The sequence below is a fragment of the Aotus nancymaae genome, unplaced genomic scaffold (genome assembly GCF_030222135.1).
Source record: "Aotus nancymaae isolate 86718 unplaced genomic scaffold, 86718_ANA_hifiasm-v0.15.2.pri h1tg000057l, whole genome shotgun sequence".
Taxonomy (NCBI): Eukaryota; Metazoa; Chordata; class Mammalia; order Primates; family Aotidae; genus Aotus; species Aotus nancymaae.
In genome coordinates, this window is record NW_026988471.1 from 30391362 (window position 1) to 30414878 (window position 23517).

General features: G+C 42.0%; 1 protein-coding gene across 3 annotated transcripts in view; it reads right to left on the bottom strand.

Moving 5' to 3' along the window:
- The window catches only part of XDH (xanthine dehydrogenase), a 79545-nt gene extending 56365 nt beyond the window's left edge, over positions 1–23180 (bottom strand). The window contains exons 1-7 of one of the 3 annotated variants that reach the window (XM_064363967.1): positions 23096–23180; positions 21507–21588; positions 12844–12901; positions 10008–10104; positions 8144–8252; positions 5635–5761; positions 4739–4800 (exon numbers count right to left, since the gene is read on the bottom strand). In XM_064363967.1, coding sequence (XP_064220037.1) covers positions 4739–4800; positions 5635–5761; positions 8144–8252; positions 10008–10104; positions 12844–12901; positions 21507–21548 — 495 coding nt within the window. In that variant the 5' untranslated portion in view covers positions 21549–21588; positions 23096–23180. Of the gene's footprint in view, positions 1–4738; positions 4801–5634; positions 5762–8143; positions 8253–10007; positions 10105–12843; positions 12902–13164; positions 13215–21506; positions 21641–23095 lie in introns of those variants that run through there. The other 2 variants (XM_021674431.2, XM_021674432.2) reach the window with 2 other exon arrangements.
- Positions 23181–23517: the final 337 nt, after the last annotated feature.

Genomic DNA, 23517 nt, shown 5'->3' on the forward strand with positions numbered 1-23517 from the left:
CCATTTCTGATATAAGGTTGTTGAAATCTTCACATATAATAATGGTTTCATCTGTTTGTCCCTGCAGTTCTATCGGATTTGTCTGATGTATCTTGAAGCTCTGTTGTTAGGTGCATACACATTAAGGATTGTTATGTCTTCTTGGAATATTGATTCCTTTATTATTTTTAATGCCCCTCTTTTTCTCTGATAACTATTCTTGATCTGAAGTTTGCTCTGTCCAAAATTAATATGCTACTTCCACTTCCTTTTGATTAGTATATCATGATCTACCTTTCTTCATCTACTTAGTTTTAATCTATCTGTGTCTTTTCATTTAAAGTAGGTTTCTTATAGACAACATATAGTTGAGTCTTGTTATTTTCATCTACTCTAACAATCTGTCCTTTAAAGGGTATATTTAGATCATTGACATTTAAGGTGATCATTGATACAGTTGGATTAGCATCTATCATATTTGTTATTTTTTTCTATTTGTTGCCCTTGTTCTTTGTTCCTAGTTTTGTCTTTCACACATTTTTTGACTTCTGTGGTTTTAACTGAGCATTGTATATAATTCCATCTCCTCTCTTTTCATAAAATATCAATTATACTTCATTTTAAACTTTTTTTTTCTGGTAGTTTCCCTAGAGTTTGCAGAATACATTTATAACTAATCCAAGTCCACTTTTAAATAACACTATGCCATTTCACAGGTAGTGATAGTATCTTAACAATAACAAAGTATTTCTAATATTCCTCTTGTTTATTTTATCATTGCTGTTATTCATTTTACTTATACACAAGCACATATACATACACATGCACACATAAAAAAATACATTGTTGCTATGAATATCTTGAATAAATTTCCATCTGCTAGACTAATTAAGATTAAGGAAAATAAAAGATTTTATTTTACCTTTACTTATTCATTCTCTGATGCTCTTCCTTTCTTTACGTAGATCCGTGTTTCTGGCCTACATCATTTTCCTTCCCTTTGAAGAACTCCTTTTAACATTTCTTGCAAGACAGGTCTACTGGCAACAAATTCTCTCAAGTTTTGTTTATCTGAGAAAATATTTCTCACTGGCTTTTGAGGATACTTTTGGAGGCTACAGAATTGTAGGTGCTTTGGTTTTTTTCTTTCAATACATTAGGTATTTCACTCCATGCTTCTTGCTTGCATGGTTTCTGGGAAAAGTCAGATACAATTTTATGCTTGCTTTTCTATAGGTAAGGGCTGTTGTCCTCTGGCTTCTTTTAAGTCATTTTTCTTTACTTTTGATTTTTTGAAGTTTGAGCCCCACCTGGTCTGGGGCTCAGTTAACTGCATGTACGAGCACACAGGTCTGGGGCTCAGCCAGCTCCTGCATGTTGAAAACCTTGGTCTCTGTCCCTCTCAGGTGTGATTCTGCCTGCAGAAACTAAAAACTTTACCTTCTTCTTCAAGTCTTTGACTCCTGGGATCTTCAGGGAATTTTGGGAGTTTGAAACCCATCCTACTCTATTAGGAGGTGCTATGCTGCAGGTCTATCTTCATGCAATCTCCCTGACCCAGGACGTTTTCGAGGATGAGAGAAAGGAAAGTTTTTGTTGGGTTTTGTTTTTTGGTATTTATCCTGATTGCTGTTCTCTGAATTTCCTGACTCTGTGGTTTAAAGTCTGACATTAATTTTGGGAAATTCTCAGTCATTATTGCTTCAAATATTGCTTCTTTTTCTTTTTCTTCTTCTTCTATTTCCATTACATATATGTTACATCTTTCGTAGTTATCACACAGTGCTTATTTGTTTCTGTTCTGTTTCTATTCACTCCCTTTTCTCTGTTTTTTTTTTTTTTTTTGGTTTTGAATGTTTGCATTGTCATACCCTCAAGCTCAGAGATTCTTTTCTCAGCCATGTTCAGTCTATTAATGAGCCCAACAAAGGTAGTCTTCAATTTGTTATAAGTATTTTCAATCTCTAGCATTTCTTTTTAATTCTTTCTAAGAATTTCCATTCTCTGCTTACATTATGCATCTGTTCTAGTATGTTATCTATTTTTCCATTAAAGCTCTTAGAATACTAAGCATAGCTTTACGAAATTTCTCATTTGTTAATTCCAATATTCCTGCCCTATCTGATTCTGGTTCTCCTGTTTGTTCAATCTCTTCAAATTTTGTTTGCCTTTGACTATGCCTTATAATTTTCGGTTGAAAGCTGGACATGATGTACTACCTAAAAGGACCTGATATAAATAGGGCTTTAGTTAATGTATCGGTAAGACATGAAGGAGAAGTATCCTATAGTCCTAGGATTAGTCTCAGTCTTTTGGTGAGCTTGTGCCCCTGGCCTGTGAACTTCACAAGTGCTTCTCAGTTGTTTTTTTTTTTTCCTCCATTTGGTGGGACAGGATAGCTGGAGGGGGCTGGACTTGTGTATTTCCCTTCCCACAGGCGAAAGACTAGAGGGTCCTGAAGTTGTATATTTCCCCTTCCCGAGGTAGGTTAGGCTCTAATATAACCTCAGAAGTTTAGGCTGTGGTAAAATAATTTCTCCTGAGGGCAGGCCTTCTCAAGAAGAACAGAATGCTCTGGCATATTTCAAAACGGTTCCTTTTCCCACTCCCTATCAGAAACACAAGGGGATTTTTCTCCAACATTTACTGTGAGGACCTAGTAGAGCTCCTGGAGGTAAAACTCACAAAAGTGCAGAGCACCACCTGCCTCCCCCTGGAGTTTTTATCCCTGTTATGCCTCCAGCAATTCATCAGTTAGTATTTACATTTTCTACCCTGGTAAAAGTTTCTGCAGAAGTTTCTGCTTTTGTGTTTTTGCTCTGATATCTTGTGTCTGTCTCTCCAATTTTTTGGACAATGAGTTGTCCTTGACCTCATTCCTCTGATGGATCTGAAGACAATTGTTGAGTCTTCAGTTTGTTCACCTTTTTTCTTCTTGTTTAGATGAAATAGACTCCTAAGCTGCTTACATGCCAGACCAGAAACTGGAAGTCTTGCTTGTTCCCGTTTAATAGCTCCTCCATTTCTTTCCTTGCTGCCAGATAGACACAGTCACTTCTTGCTGTGAGCAGTGCGCCCACCGCTAGCTGACCCTCCACATGCTTTCTAGTGTGTGCTATGGACAGGAAAACTAGATAACCGAGTTTGTTAGAGCTGTGTGTAAAATAACAGTAAAAAGGCTCTGAAGAAACATCTCGGGGACCTCTGACGAGTAACGTGCATTAGCCTCTGAGCACCTTTTGTGTGTCAGGCATTTTGGCTGCTCAGAGCTCTCAGCCTTGCTTTGCTCTGCACTGCTGGGTAGCTGAATTGAGGGAGGTAAGTGCTGCATGATGAAATCAAGGAGCCATTTCAACTTCAGGGAGGGAAGGCAATTGCTATGCTCAAAAATCCTTCTGTTTTGAAAAACTAAGAGGACTGGTTACATTATATGACTTTTAGCAGGTTCTTATGAAGTAAATAGAGGCAAGATTAACAATCCTTGGTTCTCAGAAAACACTGAGTAACTTGTGAAGATTATATAGTGGCTAATGGAAGAAATGTATCAGCATTATAATTTAAGGTTGCTATTTATTGAATAACTGAAATGTGCCAGGCATTGTTCTAAAAGCTTTACAAGAAGTACTTAATTTTTATAAATACTGTGAGGTAGATATTCTAAGGTAATCACCTAATAAGATCACCATTTTATTAGGTTGGTGCAAAAGTAATTGCAGTGTTTCTTTTCATAATTTTAATGACAAAACCACAGTTACTTTTGCACCAATCTAATAAAAACAAATAGACTTACCTAAGGTCATGCAACAATTAAGTAATGGAATGGAATTTGAACCCAGGTCTGCAGAATCTGAATTTGTGCTTTCAGTCATTTTCATTTAAGTACACTCTTGCTAATACTTCATCAGTAGCAGCATTAATCAGAGTGTGGTGTTTTCCATACTTATAAGGTGCTGTCTCCATTTCCACCCACCCCTTCTTGGATTATATGGACATAACACTCTTTTGCATGATGTGCCAACCCTAAAGGTGAGTGAAAAGCAAAGGAGTCTGTAACTCCCCTAGACCCAGGATCAAATTGAAATGAGATGGTTTGATTGGAGTCAGTATTAACTTGACCCAATTGGGAAGTCAGGTATAACCTGGGGGGAGATTAAGCCAAGAAAGGAGGTGCCAGCTTTCTGCCTTCCTTGCCAGATGGCAGGTGGGTGTCTGTGTTTATATAATCAATGCCCACACAGCCAGCTGTGGCTTCTCACTCAGAGTTATAGGAACACTGCAGGGGTTTACAAACTATCTGGAGATCTAATTACTAGTTTCATAAGCCCAAAAGAGTGCCAACCACAGAAAGCAGCCAGGAAAGGGAAGGAGGAGAAATGCAAGTGCTGAGCGAGGCTGGGTTGTTAGTAAATACTACATTCAGCACCTGGGCCATGGGCTGAGCCTGCCAGTCTCCAAGGAAAGCTGCCAAGCCCAAAGGCACTGGAGGAAGCTAGTTCTCAGGCGATGAGCCTCTTCCAGGAAGCAGGTCTCCAGATCATTACTGGGAGAAAGTCTCATGCTATTCCTAAGAACCCTTCCCTGAATAAGAATGGCAGACTCTACTCCCCATGCCAGATGTCCCCAGAGGGAAGACTTACTAACCGGCAGTCTTATCATCCCTGTTTGTAGACCAGAGGCCCTTGGTCTCCCTCCCAACAGTGATTTCTGAGTGTTGCTGTTTTGAGAGCAGAGACACTGATGCTCTTGGGTCTCCACTTACCCTGGCAAAGGTCCGGAAGCCCTGGAGGATGGCTCTGTAGCCTGTACAGCGGCACAGATTTCCTGTGGGCCAAGGAAAAAGCTGCAATGTCAGTGCAGGTCCCTGGGATGGGTGAGGGGTTTGTGACTTTGCTCCCAGCCTAGTTGGGTGCTCTCTTTACCAGGCTGCATTCTGTTACCTCTGTCTGGAAGGCCTCTTGACCTTCTCCTATCCTGACTTCAGAACATCTATCATGACTTCAGGGAGTCATTCCTAGAATGGAAGCCTTCCTGGAATGCCCAGACTGAGTCAGGTGACTCTCCCTAAGTGCTCCCACAGTGGTTGGTCATAGCTTTACCAGTTAGCCTATTGGACTACATTATAAACTCTCTTCTTCTTCAGACTGTGAACTTTTTGAGAGCAGAGACTGTGTCTTTCATCTCAAAATAACTGAATACATGATGGAAATGGTGAATAGATAGGGAGGCTTCTCTATTCAATTCAGAGAAACAGATACATAGGTGGTCTTTGCAATGCAGAATGCTGTTCTGGTGAAAACTGAGAGGGAAGGAAGTCATATCACTAGCCCCTGAGGAGTTTTCCAAAGGACATCTTCCTGCACCAGCCACGCACTGCCAACCCCACTCCAATACTGAGGGAAGGCAGACAGACACCTCAGGAAGATTAACCCAAAGGCAGGAGACCCCAGGAGTTCTCCACAGCAACCAGGAGTTCTCCCAACTAAGAGAGGGTTGGCTTTCTAGCAGATCTTAGCCACCACATTGCGGGCCAGGGGGGGATGCTGAGTTCTTTCTCCAAAGAGTAGTCCCTCATGCTCCTCTCCCTGGCACTTGTCCTGACCTCCGCAGCACCTCGTCTGTCATTCCACCTCTTAGGCTGTGCCTGAAGACCCGTACCTTGGAAAGCATTCTCAATCTCCTCGATGGTGGGCTCAGGCTGATTCCGGAGCAATGTGTACATGCTCATGACGATGCCGGGGGTGCAGAACCCGCACTGGGAGCCATGGCTTTTGGCAATTCTCTCCTAAAAGGAACAGATGACATAGACACCTGGGATGGCAGAGCCCTCCCAGGCTCCCCACAGGACTTGACTAGAGCCAGCCCATGTTGAGAGACAATGGCAGGGGTAGGGGGTAGCAGTCACTGCCCAGAGTCAAGCCCCAGTGTCACCATTTACCAACTGTGACCTTGGCCAGGTTCTCCCCGCATCTGTATGATGAGGATCGTCCTCGTACTTACCTCTAGAGCTGTGATGAGGACTAACTGAGATAATTCATGTAAAATCCTTAATACTGTACCTGCATATAGCAGGCAGTCAGCCAATGTTAGCTATGACTAGGAAGGTCCTTTCAAAGAACAGTGACTATCAGAACCAGAAGGCAGCTTCTGAATGGATTGGGTGTGACATATGAGAGAAACACTCAAAGGTGATGTCTAGATTCTTGTCTTGAGCAATTGGGTGGATGGCTTTGCCATTGACTAAGATGGAAGAAGACTGGGGAAGGAAGCTGTTAGGAGAAGAGTAGGGTTTTCTTAAGTTTGAGATTAGACATCCGTATTGAGATGTCAAGTAGGCAACTGGAAAAGTAAGTCCAACTTCTGAGGAAAGGTCAAAGCTGAAGTTGTAAATACAAGTGCCATTGGCATGTGAACAACATCAAACTCATGCAGGGAGAGTGTATGGATGAAGAAGCGGAGGAGCCCAGCTCAGGGCTCAGGGCACTGCAGCGACTAGAGACTGAGCAGAGAAGGAGCCAGTGTGGAGAGAGAAGGAAAAGTCAGAACCACAGTGTCACAGAAACCAAGTAAAGCAAACAAATGGACAAGAAGTGGAAACTGGCTCTGCAGCCTGTTTGTAGCCAAAATAAGAGCGTTAGGAATAAGAACCTGTACCATTGGACAGGGAGGATTTTAGGCTGATTATACAGATATGACCTGATATGGTTTGACTGTATCCTCACCCAAATCTCATCTTGAATTGTAGCTCCCATAATTCCCACATGTTGGGAGAGGGTCCCTGTGGGAGATAACTGAATCATGGGGGTGGTTTCCCCCATCCTGTTCTCATGGTAGTGAATAAGTTTTATGAGATCTGATGGGTTTCCATTTTTGCTTAGCTCTCCTTTCTCTCTTGTTTACCACCATGTAAGACGTGACTTTCAGCTTCTGCCATGATTGTGAGGCCTCCCCAGCCACGTGGAATTGAGTCCATTAAACCTCTTTTTCTTTATAAATTACCCAGTCTTTGGTATGTCTTTATCAATAGTGTGAGAATGGACTAATACCTGACTCCTGTGTTTAAACTATTTATTCTTTCTTTCATCTGTTTGTTTCAAAGAAAATAACAAGCCTTAATTAACCCTCTCACATCTCCTTCAGGTTGGACAAGTTTGGTAATTTCCCCTCTTCCTGCCTAAGAAACAAATCTACAGATGGGAAGCAATGCCACCCACACCTAGCTGACCTCACATGACTGGCCCAAGATGCCATTCCAAGGAATAGACTCAGCCACTCTGCAGGAGGATCTGGCTCCATGATGTCATGAAAGATGCCAGGAAGACATGATTGCCTGAATGACATGTCTCCTCAAGTAATCAAGGGAGAATTAAGACCTGGACCAAGGTCTGGTAACTTCTATTATAATCTCCCAAAGAGCCCAAGTTTCCTCAAACAAAATGCTTTGGGGACAATGGCCTTTCCTTCCAAAAGGGCTCTACTCCTCTTTCTTTCCACTTGGCCTAAGAGCATCCTGATTCTCTCCCCAAACCCCCCAGATTATTACTGCCCACTCTTTCCAAAAGTCTTTCTGATTTCAATGCATTTTCAGGTGGTCTGATACCATCAAGGAAAAAGCCTTGCTCAGGCATTAAATCTCTGTTATCTTATTTAGCACTTGTTAACCTCCATTCTAATGAAGGTGAAGGCCTAGCAGTTCACATTTGTACTATCTGTGGGTGGGAGGTAAGGGTTGCAGAATTACCATTGCAGGGAGTAGGTGGGATTTTAAATAAGGGCACAGAGAATTAAAATTCAAATCTGGGAAGGCTGGGGCATTTCTAAACACACTCTGGAACAAAGTGAGGAAGCTCCCCTGCATCTCTTCCTCCAAGTTCTAATGCAACTGGACTGGGCTAGCCACCAGATTCAGTTGACCTCTTGGGTCCCTTGAGACCATGCAATGTTATAACCAACCAGCTCACAGGAAGGAGCTTCAGGCTTGGGTGTTTCTTCTTTTCGCCTCACAGTACTCAGAGGAGATAAGGAGGTGGCCAGGGTGCAAAGCCTCCTTAGATTAAGCAGTGACACTCTGCCCAACAACCCAAAGCAAGTCTGCAGCCTTGGAATGAGCCTCCCTGTAGAAGAAACAGCCTGATCTTAAGAGCACAGCTCCCTTTCCTCTAGTTACCTGCACAGGATGCAGCCTTGTCTTGGTGCTTCCTATTCCTTCCACAGTTGTCACTGCCACATGGTGCAAGGAGCAGATGGGGGCCAGGCAGGCATTGGCAGAAAAGTGGCTAGAACCCCAGATTAAGGTCATTCCATTTATTGTCCACTCAGATCATTAGAATGGGCCTGACTGTGGGCTCTGGAGGACTTTGTGAGGCTTCATGTTATGTCTCTCTGCTCTCATTTTTGTTCTTGTCTCTTCAACTGGTGCCCTCACCTTTCCACTGAAGACTCTGGACAAGGAACAAAGGAAGCTCTCCTTGTAGGTAAAGCTGAGCCTCTTCAGAGTCCTGTGGGATCAGGCATCAGAACACCCTCAGCTTTTGAGCTGTAACAAGGGAGCCAGGGTCACTTTCAGCTGCCTCTTACTCAGCCTGACCCTGGGGGCTGAGTCAAGAGGAATTTTCTCAGGCAGCCTGCAGCCTTGAAGCAGGCTCCTGCCTACAGGGCTCTTCCTTAGTCTCAGTGTCAGAACCTTCAATCACTTTGCTTCCCTGCTTTTCCTCACCTCTATTGCTTTCATTCCTCTGTCGGGAAACAGAAGAAATCCCCCAGACAACATGAGACACCAACCCCTCAGCTAAAACTTCCTTGCATTCTTCTCTTATTCATCACTCATTCACTTACAATCAACATCAGCTACTGAGTGCCAGCCATATGCCAGGCACTCTGCTGAGGGCTGGGGAAATGAAAATGAATAAGATGAAAGCTCTGCCCTTCAATAGCTTGCAGTCAACCAAGAAAATTGAAGCCCATGTGAAGGTGCAATTTAAATCTTGTTAAAGTAAATTAAAATGGAGACCAGGTCTGAAGAAACTCTCAGCAGACAAAATCAGTTAGGCCTCATAAGTGACCTAAACTCCACTTGATTTGCAGGAGAAACTTAACTTGAGCTACTTCTTATGAATATATTTATAAAAAAAAAAAAGAACTAAGCCTTAAGAGATCAATCAATCAGAAGTAGTCAACAAACTTATAATTATAGAACTAGGGACTTTCCAATGGGATAGACCAAATAAGGCAACTATAGAATCGTAATCAATCAAACAATTTCTTTGCTTTATGCCTGTGTCCGTCCTACAAAACCTCCTGCTTGCATTTCCCTGGTGGAGTTCCTGAACTGCTTTTAATTTGGAGCTGCTTGACTCATGAACTGTTGTTTTCTCAAATAAACTGTAAAAAAAAAAAATTGTATCATGCCTCAGTTTACCTTGGGAAGGTTGTGCACAGGGCACTATGGAACCAGCACAGACAAGGGGCACCTAACCCAGTCTTGAGAGATCAAGGATGGCTTCCTGGAGGTGGTGGTATTTTTGCCCAATTCTAACTAGCTAGTAAGAGTTAGTTGGGTGGAGAAATCCTAGGAGAAGTTCAGGACTTGGGAAACAGCTTAAACAAAGACCAAGCAATTAGTGGACCTGTATCATTGGTATTTCACAATGATCTCTGCTTAAGTGGCATGCTGGTCCCATGCTGAGAAAGAAAACTGGAGAAGAAACCTGGGGCATACTGTGCAGGGCTTTACTACAAAGCAAAGAGACTTTGTCCTAGGGGCAATGAAGAGCTCTTGAAGGATTTTACGGAATGTGATATAAACCTGGATTTTAGAAAAGTCATTTTATCATTGGAGCCTGGTCAATATTATAAGCCTAGCACATACTTGCTAAGAGATTATTCTACAATTTTCCTATCTACAGATTCTCCTTAAAAACAGGGGCTCACACACATATGCACATGCACACACATACACTCATGTACTCCCTCACAAGCTGGTCCTGCATTGCAACCCTCATATGGGCAGTCAGCCAGCAGGCAAAGGATACACGATCTTGTTCTGTAGATGGTCATACTTGGAGAGCATCACTGTGCAAGCCCCGCAGCCCCCCTCTCCACAGCCAAGCTTGGTTCCACTCAGCCCCACTGGGTGGTCAAGAGTTAAGGAGAGTGAACTCAAGGAGAGGAGTCTGCTGGGTTGCTAGGAAATGCCTGGGCAGAGCCATGTGGGTAGAGCCATTCATTCCCACATGGGCTCAGGCCCCTCAACCCAGGAAGACAGCAGCCCCACAGGCCTCCTTATTCAGAGGGGCTGTACTGCACCCCAGGGAGGCAGGGAACAGAGCCATACCCACTGCACAGAAGAGCAAAGGCATCAAGATCCCATGGACAGCACCCAAGTAGCATCTCTTGGGACATGAGTTCAGGGTTGGTCAGTCCTAGAGCCTTCTCTTGGTGTTGAGGTCTTCTATGAGGGAGGATACGGCACAGTTGTCATGTCACTCCCAGCTGAGCACACCGTGAAGCCGCTTGGGCCAGAATAAGACATTGATCTGTTTTGTAGCCTCTAAGTTCTTGCTTTTCACTCTGAACTTTTTGGGCTGATAAATCCCCAAGAATCAAAATTAGAGCTAGACCAGAGGCTTTTGAATATTTGACCCAGGAAATATGTGAATGGAAATTAAAATAGTGATCTTTTTTTTTTTTTTTTTAGGTCAGGGACCAATACCTGGCCACACTCTTACATATACTTGCAGAAAGATCATCTGCTACTTTGAGTTTTTAAAGTGCCTAACTAGTATGCTATTCTAGAGAACAGCTATTGTGGAGGTCACTTTCCCTGAGTCACATGGGCTCCAATGCTGCTTCTCACTCAGACCTGCAGGCCTCTAAGCCACCCACCACTACTGAGGATGGAGGGAACTGAGGGTATTGTCACCTGGTCACTTCTCTCATTTTCAAGACAAGATTTAAAGACAATGATATAACGTCTTACATTTGAAAAGCACCTGTACCTAGATATCTATTTGATCTTCAGAATGATTTGGTTAGCAGGTAGGAAAGAAACTTCCTCACAGATTTAAAAAAGCAACGAACGGAGATCCAAGAGGTAACGTGGGCCACACAAGATGACACAGGAACTCATGTTTCCCTGCTGGTGTGGGCCCCATCACAGCCATCTGACTCCAGATTGGGTGTGCTCCCTTCACCATGCTCCTTCCTTCCCTGCACACCTGGGGAGGCTTTCTGTGTCCTAGTCAGGATATATGCAGCTATCAGCAGGTTAAACAACACTGGGGGCACCTGAAGATAAATGGTGGCTGGCAGTTCAAAGTCTAGCAAGGTCTTCTTCCAGCCTAGAGATCTTTCTGGAAGCTAGGGTAAAAGTCAAGACTGGAGTTTCCTCCCCAACCTGGAACTCCCATAAATTGACTCTGAGCACAGATAGCCATAAGCTGCAAGGATATCTATTTATGTGCCAACTTCAATTTTGCATTTCATTTGAGATGTGACACAGCCAATTGCTATGAGAAGGAATTTCTGAGGCTTCTGGGCCTTCAAAACTACAATGGAAATGATTAAAAAGCTAAAATTAGTTGTATCATTAGAAAGCTAAAATTGATCTCAATAATCCTAAGAACGAGTTTCTCTTCCCAGACCTCCCAGGTAGATAGGCTGGAAATGGAGTTCCATGCATTCACCTGATCTGATGCAGTGACACTTTCATTCCCCAACACCACCAGGTTTATCTTCTGTGAACCTCCAGACATACTGACTTAAGATAAAAAATCCAGAACAAAGTACAGCAAAGTCAACCACAGTACTGTCTGATAGGAGGGGAGCAAACCAGAGTGAAGGCTGTGGGCTCCAGCTCACTTCTGTGGGTGCTGAAATAATCCTTGTTGTCCCCAAATACGTCACTGGAAAGATCCACTAGACACCCCCCTGGGAGAAGGAGGGTTTTGTTGCAGAGGTCAGGATGAGCATAGGCCTGCCGACAGGTCCCCTGGAGAGTTTCCAGTGCAGGTCAGAGGTTAGGAACATGGCTCTAGGCTTTAGTGCAGGTTCTGTCACTATTTGCCCAGAACACACTAGCAAAAGGCAGGTTACATCACACAACAAGGCTTCAGTACTTCCTCTGTGAAAAGGGAGTGTTACACTTCCATGGGATTCCTGCGGAGATTGAGGTGAGCTACACAAATCACTTTGAATCCTGCCTGTATATAGGAAGTGCTCATTAAATTTTAACTCCAATTATTATTATTGTTTTAGTTCCAAGGTCTCAGAATACTTCCAATACTCAGAACTAATGGTACAGGGGCTCTTCCAGAAGCCCTCCCCACACTGAGTGAAGAGCAGCACCCCAGTCCCTCTAGGGAGATCCCCCACCCTCCATGGCTCCCTGTTTGTTGTTTTTACAGTGAATGCTACCTCTATGGTATTCCTATCTCAGGCATCCTTTTCCCAATAGACACACCTTCCCTTGCTTCCCTCCACCTAGGCAGAGCTGGAAACATTCCCCAGGAACTCCATTTATGTATTAAGCAAATGTCACCTAAGGAAGGCCCCTCTTAGCACAGACAAATGACCATAAAGCTCACCAAAGCTAATGAGGGCCTTTCTACAGGCCCTGGATTAAACCTTGGCATTACTAGAGTCTTAGCTGGGAGACACCTCAAAGATCATCACAAACAATCCTCTCATTCAGTATCTGAGAGTTTCAGATTACAGCTGCAAATAAAATGCAGGTATCCCACGTCCTAATCCAGCGCTCTTTCCTCCACACCTCACGGCCACCCCACCGGTCACTAGGAAATGCGAGGCCTAGAGAATCAGTCACCATCGCCCCCATTCTCCATCACTCCCACTCTAAAATCAGGATACACTTTCTTCTCAGGTAGGCCAAAAGGGTTGTTTCTGGATCTGCATTTTTCTCCACCACCTATTAAAAGAAATGAAAGAAAAATATGACGTAGGTATACTTAGTCATCCTTCTGCAATAAATTTCTTCCTTCAGTGTCTCACTCAAAAATTTGTAGAGTCGGTGGGATGGGTGATACAGTTTGGATGGTGCCCCTCTAAATCTCATGTTTCATTTAATCCCCAATGTTGAAGGCAGGGCCTAGTGGGAGATGATATGATCATGGGGGCAGATTTCTCATGAACGGCTTAGTGCTATCCCCTTAGTAATGAATTAGTTCTCACAAGATCTTTGAACGTGTGTGGCATCGCCCCCTTCTCTCTCTCTTGCTCCTGCTCTGGCCATGTCACGTGCCTGCTCCCACTTTGTCTTCTGCCATGAGTATAAGCTCCCTGAGGCCTCCTCAGAAGCTGAGCACATGCTGCTGCCATACTCGTACAGCCTTCAGAACTGCAAGCCAATTAAATCTCTTTTATTATAAATTATCCAGCTTTGGGTGTTTACAGCACTGCGTAAATGGTCTAATACAAAGTACTGAATAGATCATGAAAACTAAGGTATTTTTAGCCTCAATTTCATAAGAATGAACCTATAAACTACAGCCAGGCTATGTATATGCTCAAATCCTCAAATTCTAAAATTGTATCTCAGTGCTCAGCTTGGGACCCACCATAGAACACACAGGCATTGCACCTTCCATGCTGGGTCGACCAAGGCAAAGTCCCCTTCAAATCAAACCTGTCATCTCATTTCAACTGCTAGGTTACACCTGTGCATTCTAGGGACCTCAGAGAGCATGACATATAAATCTCTGGCTTTGCCTCTTTGAGTATACACTCTTAGACCCTGCATATGACTGTGGAAAGCCAATCTGTTGGCCTGTGCTCTGAGCAGAGTGTTACATGTGATGGGTATTAGTCAACACTAACACATGTCAGTAATGGAAGAGAAATCTTAAACTAAAGATCCATCACAAGGTTCAATAAGGTGGAAAGAGTGGTCTAGAAAATGCTATGTCAGTTCCTACAGTGAATCGTCAAAGGAAATCTATGAAAACCCATTTCTGTACTCCTCACACATTACCAAAGCTTAAAAGTGTGTGGATTATTGAAATAATAAAGGGAAAGAATTCATGATAAGGTCTTCTTTAGAGAGAACTATACTACCCACACCTTCCTAAAGGAGAAAGGGAAGAGCATCTGCCTCCTACCTCAAACTTAGTGAGGGGGCTTGTTTTGTGCTACATAGAAAGTTAACGTGCCACCTTTGCAGCATGGGGAAGATATAGACTTAACATGAAATTAATAACTGACAATGACAAGTTTAAACTCCTCTTTAAACTTAAGTTGGAGAAGTAGCTGTGCTGGGGTTTGTGCATACCCCGAGAGCTTGGTAGAGCAAAGAATGTGGAAGTGTTGGCTGTGGATGTAATGCAGGCCATTCGTGAGATAAAAAGAGATGGCTTGGAGGTCTATCAATCGTTTCCCAAAATATAGGAAGAAGCCTTCAGTAGAGAGAGACTCTGTGAAGTGGACTTCCCAAAACTGGAGGCTGATGGAGAACAGCAGCCTAAGAAAAGTGCATCGCCCATATCATGAGACATGCATGCAAATATTCCCTGTGGTGGCCCTTGAAGATCCTTGAAAGCCATCACAGAAGGAATGAAAGGGTCATCTCTAAACACCTTAAAGGCTCAGAAAGCCAGAAGCTATCTTACAACAGTACCAATTAAAGGAGAGAGCTTTCTTGCTATTCTCACCACGCCATCCTGAATTGAGACTGTTTGGCAACTTAAAAATAACTGTAAGATTTTTTTTATTGACTAAGAGTAACAAAAAGTTCATGAAACTGCCAGAATTTGCTATTTGAATAAGTTTAAAGGAAAGTAGATAAAATTCATTTTCTAATATGATTATACCCCATGAATCCAGCTTCCTCAATATTCTGGTTACAAATCATAGAATAAATCATAAATGCACAAAATCGCAATCTTTATCACCTGTCTTATAGACCACAGTAAGAGGCTGTTAGCTTACTACCACATTGTTTGTTTCTCCTGTACCGCAGTTCTGTTTTCATCACATCACATCAGTTCCCAGCTCAATGCCTTTCATGACTATCCACACAATCAAAGTAACATCCAAGTGCCTTAGACTGTCTTTCAAGGCCCTTTTCAATATATTCCCAATCTTCATTTTCAGTCTTTCTCCCTTCTACTTCTCTGCCAAGCTGGTCATCTTACTGCACTGATAATACATTTTATATCTTCTAACTCCTGTGCCTTTGACCCTGCCATTCCTCTTCCACCTGTATCTTGACTTATCAGAAGACCTCAAACAATTTCTTAGTAAAGACTTTCCATATCACCTCAGCCACAAGTGGATTGCTATAGAGAAGGCTGTGCCACTCTCAAGATGTGGCAGCAGGATTACCAAGGTACACTCCATTGAACACTCTCAACAGGATACTAACGAGTATCCCGAGGAAAAAACATTTTGTAGGCAAGTGAATTTAGGAAATGTTGAGTTAAGCAGATTGCTCTGGTAAAACTCAAGCATCAAAAGAAATAACAGCCATAATGGGCTATATTACATTAAATATAATTAAAATCTATGAATCCAAATTGATATCAACAAACAAACAAATGGAAGATACAGAAAAGCTCTTCCTGACAGAAGAATGTCATCTAATAAATATGATTGGCCATCTTATAATCAGCACAATAATTGATCCAGTTAAGAATCATCAATAGAAATTAGTACAACCACTATGGAGAACAGTTTAGAGGTTTCCCAAAAAACTAAGAGTAGAGTTACCACACGATTCAGCAATCCTACTGCTGAGTATATACACAATAGAAAGGAAGTCAGTATATAAAAGGGATATCTGCACTTCTATGTTTTTTGCAGCACTATTCACAACAGCTAACATTTTGAAGCAACCTAGGTGCCCATGAACAGATGAATGGATAAAAAAATGTGGTACATATACACACTAGAGTGCTATTCAGCCATAAAAAAGAATGAGATCCTGTCATTTGCAACGACACGGATGAATGGAACTGAAGGTCATTACGTTAACTGAAATAAGTAAGGCACAGAAAGACAAACTTCACCTGTTCTCACTTATTTATGGGAGCTAAAAATCAAAACAATTGAACTCATGGAGACAGAGTAGAAGGATGGTATCAGAGGCTGGGAAGAGTAGCAGGAGGCAGGAGGAAAGTAGCAATGACCAAAGGGTACGAAAAATAGAAAGAATGAATAACACCTAGTGTTTGACAACACAACAGAGTATAGTCAATAATAATTTAATTATACATTTAAAAATAACTTAAAAGCATAATAGGATCATTTATAACAAAGTATAAATGCTTCAGGAGATGAATACCACATTTTCTATCATGTAATTATGACACATTGCATGCCAACATCAAAGTATCTCATCTACCCCATAAATAGGTAGATCTACTACATACCCCCAAAAATTAAAAATTAAGGGGATTTCCATCTCCCCTTCTTTCTCTTTTCTTCTGGCTTTTATGTAAATGTTGCAATGAGCCATCAATGACTATGAGAACAAGTGTAATGCAGAACTCTCAAAACTCAGCAACTATGAAACCCAATTCAAAAATGGGCAAAGGACTTGAATAGACATTTCTCCAAAGAAGATATACAAATGGCCAACAAGTAAATGAAAAAATGCTGAACATCACTAATCAAAACTATAATGAGATTCCACCTCATACCTGTTAGGATGGCTATGATCAACAAACAAACAGAAAATAAGTGTTGGTAAGGATGTGGAGAAACTGGAACACTTGTGCACTGTTGGTGGGAATGCCAAATGATACAGTCACTGTGGGAAAATAGTATGATGGTTCCACAAAAAGGTAAAAATAGAACTAGCATATAATCCAGCAATTCCACTTCTGAATTTATACCCAAAATAATAGAAATCAGGCCGGGCGCGGTGGCTCAAGCCTGTAATCCCAGCACTTTGGGAGGCCGAGGCGGGTGGATCACGAGGTGAAGAGATCGAGGCCATCCTGGTCAACATGGTGAAACCCCGTCTCTACTAATACAAAAAATTAGCTGGGCATGGTGGCGCGTGCCTGTAATCCCAGCTACTCAGGAGGCTGAGGCAGGAGAATTGCCTGAACCCAGGAGGCGGAGGTTGCGGTGAGCCGAGATCGCGCCATTGCACTCCAGCCTGGGTAACGAGCGAAACTCCGTCTCAAAAAAAAAAAAAAAAAGAAAAGAAATCAGGGTCTCAGATATTTGTACACCCGAGTTCATGGCAACGCTATTCACAGTAGCCAAAATGTGAAGGCAACCAAAGTGTCTGTCAACAGATGAATCAATAAGCAAAATGGGGTACATCTCATACAATGGAATATTATCCAGAAATATTATCCTCAGAAAGGAAGAAATTTTTCACACATGCTACAACAGAGATGAACATTATGCTAAATAAAATAAGCTGGTCACAAAAAGACATGCTGTATGATTCCACTTAAATGAGGTACTTTAGTCAAATTCATAGACACAGAAAAAATGATGTTTTCCAAGGGCTGCAGGGAAGGTAGAATAGGAAGTTGTTATGAATGTATGTAATACCACTGAACTGTACACTTAAAAATGATTCAGATGGTAAATTTTATACATTTTACCACAATAAAAAATATTTTGAAAGGAATATCAATGGATACTCAAACTAGTGGGTAAAAATTTGATGAACAAGAATTTGTATCATCCCAAAGTATCTTCTCACATAGTCTGTATTAATTATAAAGGTAAAGATAATTTTTCTTACAGTGAAGAAACTTGGTGAATAACACCTAGCCAAGTCATCAAAGTTTGCATCACAAAAAAGACCCAAAAATTGACGTTTAAAAAAAACCCAAAAAACCTAATGATTGAATGCACTGAGAAAGATACATTACTTCTGTGGTATACCTGCCCTCCAAATGTAGACTCTCATTCTAATTATAAAAAAAGCATGACTTTGGGAGGCCGAGGTGGGTGGATCACGAGGTCAAGAGATCGAGACCATCCTGGTCAACATGGTGAAACCCCGTCTCTACTAAAAATACAAAAAATTAGCTGGGCATGGTGGTGCATGCCTGTAGTCCCAGCTACTCAGGAGGCTAAGGCAGGAGCCTGAACCCAGGAGGCGGAGGTTGCGGTGAGCCGAGATCGCCCCATTGCACTCCAGCCTGGGTAACAAGCGAAACTCCGTCTCAAAAAAAAGCATAACACAACTCAGTATGAAAAACATTCTAAAAAATAACTGGCCTGTTCTTTACAGAAACACTTATGTCATGAAAGACAAAGGAAAGCTGAGGAGCTGTTCTAGATTAAAGGAGACTAAAGAGACATGCCAACCAACTGCAAGGCATAAGGCTGGATTCCGGGCCGGGGCTGGAGAGTTATAAATGCCAGTGTTGGAAAAATTGAAGTACATTTGCATAAAGCTAAGTTTCCTGATTTCTATAAATGGACTACAGTTTTGTTAGAATATATCTATTCTTAGGGTAAGAGGTTAAGGAACATGATGTCTGAAACTTACTGTCAAATGGTTCAGAAAGAACATCTTATACTGTATATTCATTTATGTCAATTATGTACATTAATACATAAAATTGTTTACGTACTTATAATACATACATGTGTATCTGTGTGTCCAGAGTGAGAAAGAGAGAATAATAAAGCAAATGTGGCAAAATGTTAACAGCTGGTGAAATACGTAAAGGGTATTTAATATTTCCTTGTATTCTTCTTGTAATTTTTTAAAATATAAAATAATTGTTAAACACAAAGTTAGAGAAGTAATTTACTTAGTACAGGATTTCTCAAAGTTTTTAAAATTCATTCACTTATTCCATCCACATTAGTTGGACACCTACTGTATACCAAGCACTGTGCTAAGTGGTTTAAGAATATCCAAGAAGAGAATCTCATGCCTCTAGTTTTCTGTGAAATACATTTCAGAATACATTACTTTGTCTAATTATAAATCATCTCACCAACTAGTCTATAGGCTCCAAAATGGCAAATGCCTGGTCTTAAAGATCATATTCCTCCAGTGTGTGTCCCATTGTCTGAGGCCTCAGAAGGAGCTTGATAAATGTTGACTATATGGAGGGTGAGCAAGTGAATGATGAGTCAGTGAGTGAAAGTCACTGTGAAGCTCTCTGTAGCCGACACTCACTTCTTGTGGGGATCACTCCTGGACACCTTCAGTCATAACCTGCCTGCCAAATCCTCCCAGATTCCTCCAGGTGCCACAATCTCCACTAGACAGAGAGTGACTACACAGAAAAGATAGAATGCTGCCTTCAAAGGGCTGTCATTACAGTAATAATAAAATACTGGACAGCTCTATTCCTTTGACTCTGACTCTAGAACAAAGAAGATGTGAAAACAGTAGTCATCAAGGCCAATCACCACCACAGAAGGCCCTAGAAGTGTTTAACTTTTTGCATCTAACACCTTCTGCAGGATCCCAGTTAATGAAGACAGACTCCTTGACAGTGGTACAAAACAAGGAGAGGAGGAGGCTCACATTTAAGAATGAGTCACTAAGTTCTTACGGCTTCTTTGATAACTACTTTGCACAATTACTATAACAAAAGGTCTATAACATCTTGCGAATAAAAATGGGGAGAAACTTTCTCACAGCTGCCATTGTTTGCCCAGAATTCCCTTGCTTGGTCTTGTTTTTATAGCATTGCTTTAACATGATCACTTTCTGCATTGCCCCTCCACCTTTCCTGCAGTTTCTGAAGATGCTACGTCTTTATAAATTACAAACATGGATATTCATCACAGAAACTGTCAGTGGTAGAAGCTTCTAAAAATAATAGGGTTTGATGTGATGGTGCCATCTAAAAATTTAAAATTATTTTCCTAAAGTGAAAGTAAAATGCAAAGGAAAATAATTTTCTCCAAGCCAGATTTACCATGAAATGCTTCTTTCTAGATTGAGCGCATAACAGCAAGCCATCCCTAAAGAGCAGAAACTTGACACTTTCACACCTGAACCAATGGTTTGGTTTAATAAATAATAAAATCTTAGAGTAAGATATGACCTTGGAAGTAATTGAATCCAGCTGTTTATCCAATGTAAAAATTACTAATAAAAATTCCAGAGATGTCTTTGTGTAAGTAGCTCTCCTAGAAAGCCAATTGCGCAATGGTTTCCTAAGTTTCTACAATGTAATTGCTGAATCAAAGAAGTTCTTTGAACTGTTGGATGCAAAATCTTACTACTATCAACCTGAAAGCGTTGCCAGACTTCTTGGGTTGGTGCCAGGCTCCAACTCTGAAAAGGATGCAGCTCATAGAGGCAACTCTGAACCCAGAAGAATGTGGCTGACCCCATTCCCCAGCACCTCCCAATGGCACCACTCAAACGGAACCCATTAATCTTTGGAGTACCGGTGTTGAAACAGCTCATGAAATTTATTTTACAGTCACCAAAACACATCCTGGAAATTTCAGACCTGGGAGTCCTGTGAAGCATGTTATTGTTCTTGAAAATTACACCAAAAGTCACTCAAAATTACATCAAAATTTCTCAATTCAATGCAAAAGTGCCAACATAGCAAGACAAATAAAATTGCCCTTCTTTGGAGGCACACTGGACACATTCATCACACACTGTCCACCCAGCCAGTTACAATGTGCTGGGCAAACATACCCCACCCCCACCCCATACACACATACAGAGGCCAGAATTCACTCTGGTCTACTCTTTCACCATCCTTTTCATTCCCAAGTGGGGAGGTGAACAGGTGTGAGCATTTCAGTTGTAGGAGGGCAAATGGAGGCTGGAGACCATGTAATATGCTTGCTCCCTCTCTCCCTGCACCACATTAAAATTTACAAAGACTCTCATTCTTGTCCAAGGGCTGGTACCTGTGTCACCTTCTCTAAGTCCCTGTGCACCAATAAAGTAAATTCAAGTAGGTAAGAGATTTGCAACTTACATAAGTAGAACTAAGTGTGTAGGGGTGGAGAGTGGGGGGAATGCAGGAGATGCCCTTTATGAAAAAAAAATTGTGGCTTGCCACAAGGTGTCAATATACATCCCCATACAGTGAATCAGGACTGGCTGCTACACCTGCTACACCTATATATATATATTATATATTAGATTCAAAGGCTGTGTACATCTTATATCCTGATATTAGCAACAAAATACATTCCTGTTCCTTCTCTCTGTAAAGAGAGCAACATAAATATTAGGATATATTTGATTAAACACAGAAATCAAAGTGTGGTGATGACCTCAAATCTCACCTAGAACTCAAATCCCCTTTCTCATTCTGTGCCAGTCTCCACTACTGCAGAGAATTGGCAGCTAACTCACAGATGCCTCTCTTCTTGCCTCTCTCTCCCTTATTCCTTTGCCCTCTGATTATCTTGTCTATGCTCTAGTCCTGAGACAGTCTTCTTCCCCACTGTTACCAAAATGCAGCAACACCCTTGAAGGGAGAGAGAAAAACACAGGAGAACAAGTAAAAGGGGACAGGAAAGAGAACCAGATATGGCTGTTTCAGAAGACACATGTCCTGTACCAGGGAGCAGGGACACCAAACCAAAGGTCAGATCCTACTTACCTTTCTGCCATTCACAAAGAAAACCAACTCATCCGCTGTCATTGTCACAGGTTGGGTTCCCTGAACTCCAGGTACCTCACTCCTAAAAGACACTGGCAGGTAATTATCACTGCTCTGCAAGCTGAAAGATATGCCTCCCAATAAAATAAAATGAGGTCCAATGGGAGGGAACCAGCTTGGAGCTTCAGGGCACGAAGAGTTCTTGGCAAAAGCCACTGGTTTACGAAATAAAGGAAAGCACAAACAATCAGACACAGCAAATTATAATCTCCACACCTGTGTCAAAGAGCACAGGAAAATACATCCATATATCAGTAGGGTCATTGTCTTGGCACCAGGTGACTGTGGGTCTTGGACATTGCTCTTATGGAAACTGCTTCGTCCTCCCACTTGCAGCAAGACAGAGAAGGGGAAGACAGAGGAGGGGAAGGACCATTGTCAGAGTCACTGCTAATAGAGCTGATTCACACCTTCCGTGTCTACACTTGTCATTTCACCATTCAGGTTTACAGCAACACAAACTGAGTGCATGAATGCAAGAGTCATTCTTTCACAGCCTGGTGGAGTAGAGAGGTCACAAGACTTGGAACCCAGTGAACCTGACTCAAATCCTGGCATCTGACCTCAGCCTGTTACTTATTACCTTCAGAACTCAGCTGTTTTCATCCTGTACAGGATCATAGAAGGACACCAAGAATAAGAGGCTGAAGGACAAATGACATTTTGAAAGTGCCTTGTAAATTTGCAAAGAACCAAACAAAACATTTATTACTGTTTAAAAGACATCTTCAACAACTCAACAAATATAATCCTAATAGCAAACGATTTTTGAGGTTTGTCTTTTATTTGTTTCTCTCAGGAAAATATCCTTGACAACTTGTCAGAGTAACTCATAAAAGTATTTCGAAACACCAAAGAAATTAAAATGCTTATACTACATTGTCAGAGGCTACGGTAACACATAACTGAAAATCTTTCCTCATCCAATATTCATTAACTCCCAGTATAAACACAGATGTGCACGTCCACTGGAGCAGCACTAATAGGCTCTCTGCAGTCCAGCACCCTCCCAGCTGCTCCTGACAGCTCTTTAGTTCAACATACACCCACTCCCACACACATACACACACACAGAGGCCAGCATTCACTGTGGTCTTCTTTTGTCCTGTAATGACCCATATAGTCACTCAGCTAGCCTTCCTTAAGTAGGGCACCTCCCCTACAACCCTAGCAGGCTACCTGAGGGGGAAGAAAGGAGTGTTAGGCAGATGTACTTGGTACAGTAACAGCTTAGAGAAACTGAAGACTGCCAGGTTAACCACTAAATCAACACAATGCCTCCTCCCACCACAGCCTTAATTTAAGCAGGAGATAAAACCTTTACTTGCTGGTTGACCAAATATCCCAATTTGCCCTGGACTATCCCAGTTTTAGCCTGGAATCCCTGATAAATGCCTCAGCGATTCTAGCAAATCCTTCAATCTAAGGCAAACTGAGATGACTGGTCACTATAAAACTGGTTGTTGGCAGGGTGCCATAGCTCATGTCTGTAATCCCAGCACTTTGGGAGGCCAAGGTGGATGGCTTACCTGAGGTCAGGAGTTCATGACCAGCCTGGCCAACATGGTGAAACTCCATCTCTACTAAAAATACAAAAATTAGCCAGGAGTAGTGGCCTGCCTGTTAATCCCAGCAACTCTGGAGACTGAGGCAGAAAAATTGCTTAAACCCAGGAGGTGGAAATTTGCAGTTAGTTGAGATGGCACCACTCCACTCCAGCCTGGACAACAGGGTTTTGAAACTCCATCTCAAAAACGTAAACAAAAACAAAACTGGTTGCTAAATCTGGGAGATTCCCTACCCCAGAAGCCATTTGGCAATGTCTGGGAATATATTTTGTGACAATTGAAGAGGGATGCTACTGGCATTTAATGGATGGAGGCCAGTAATACCACTAAACATCCTAAAAACCACAAGAGAACCCCACCCCAATAAAATGAACAACAATGAA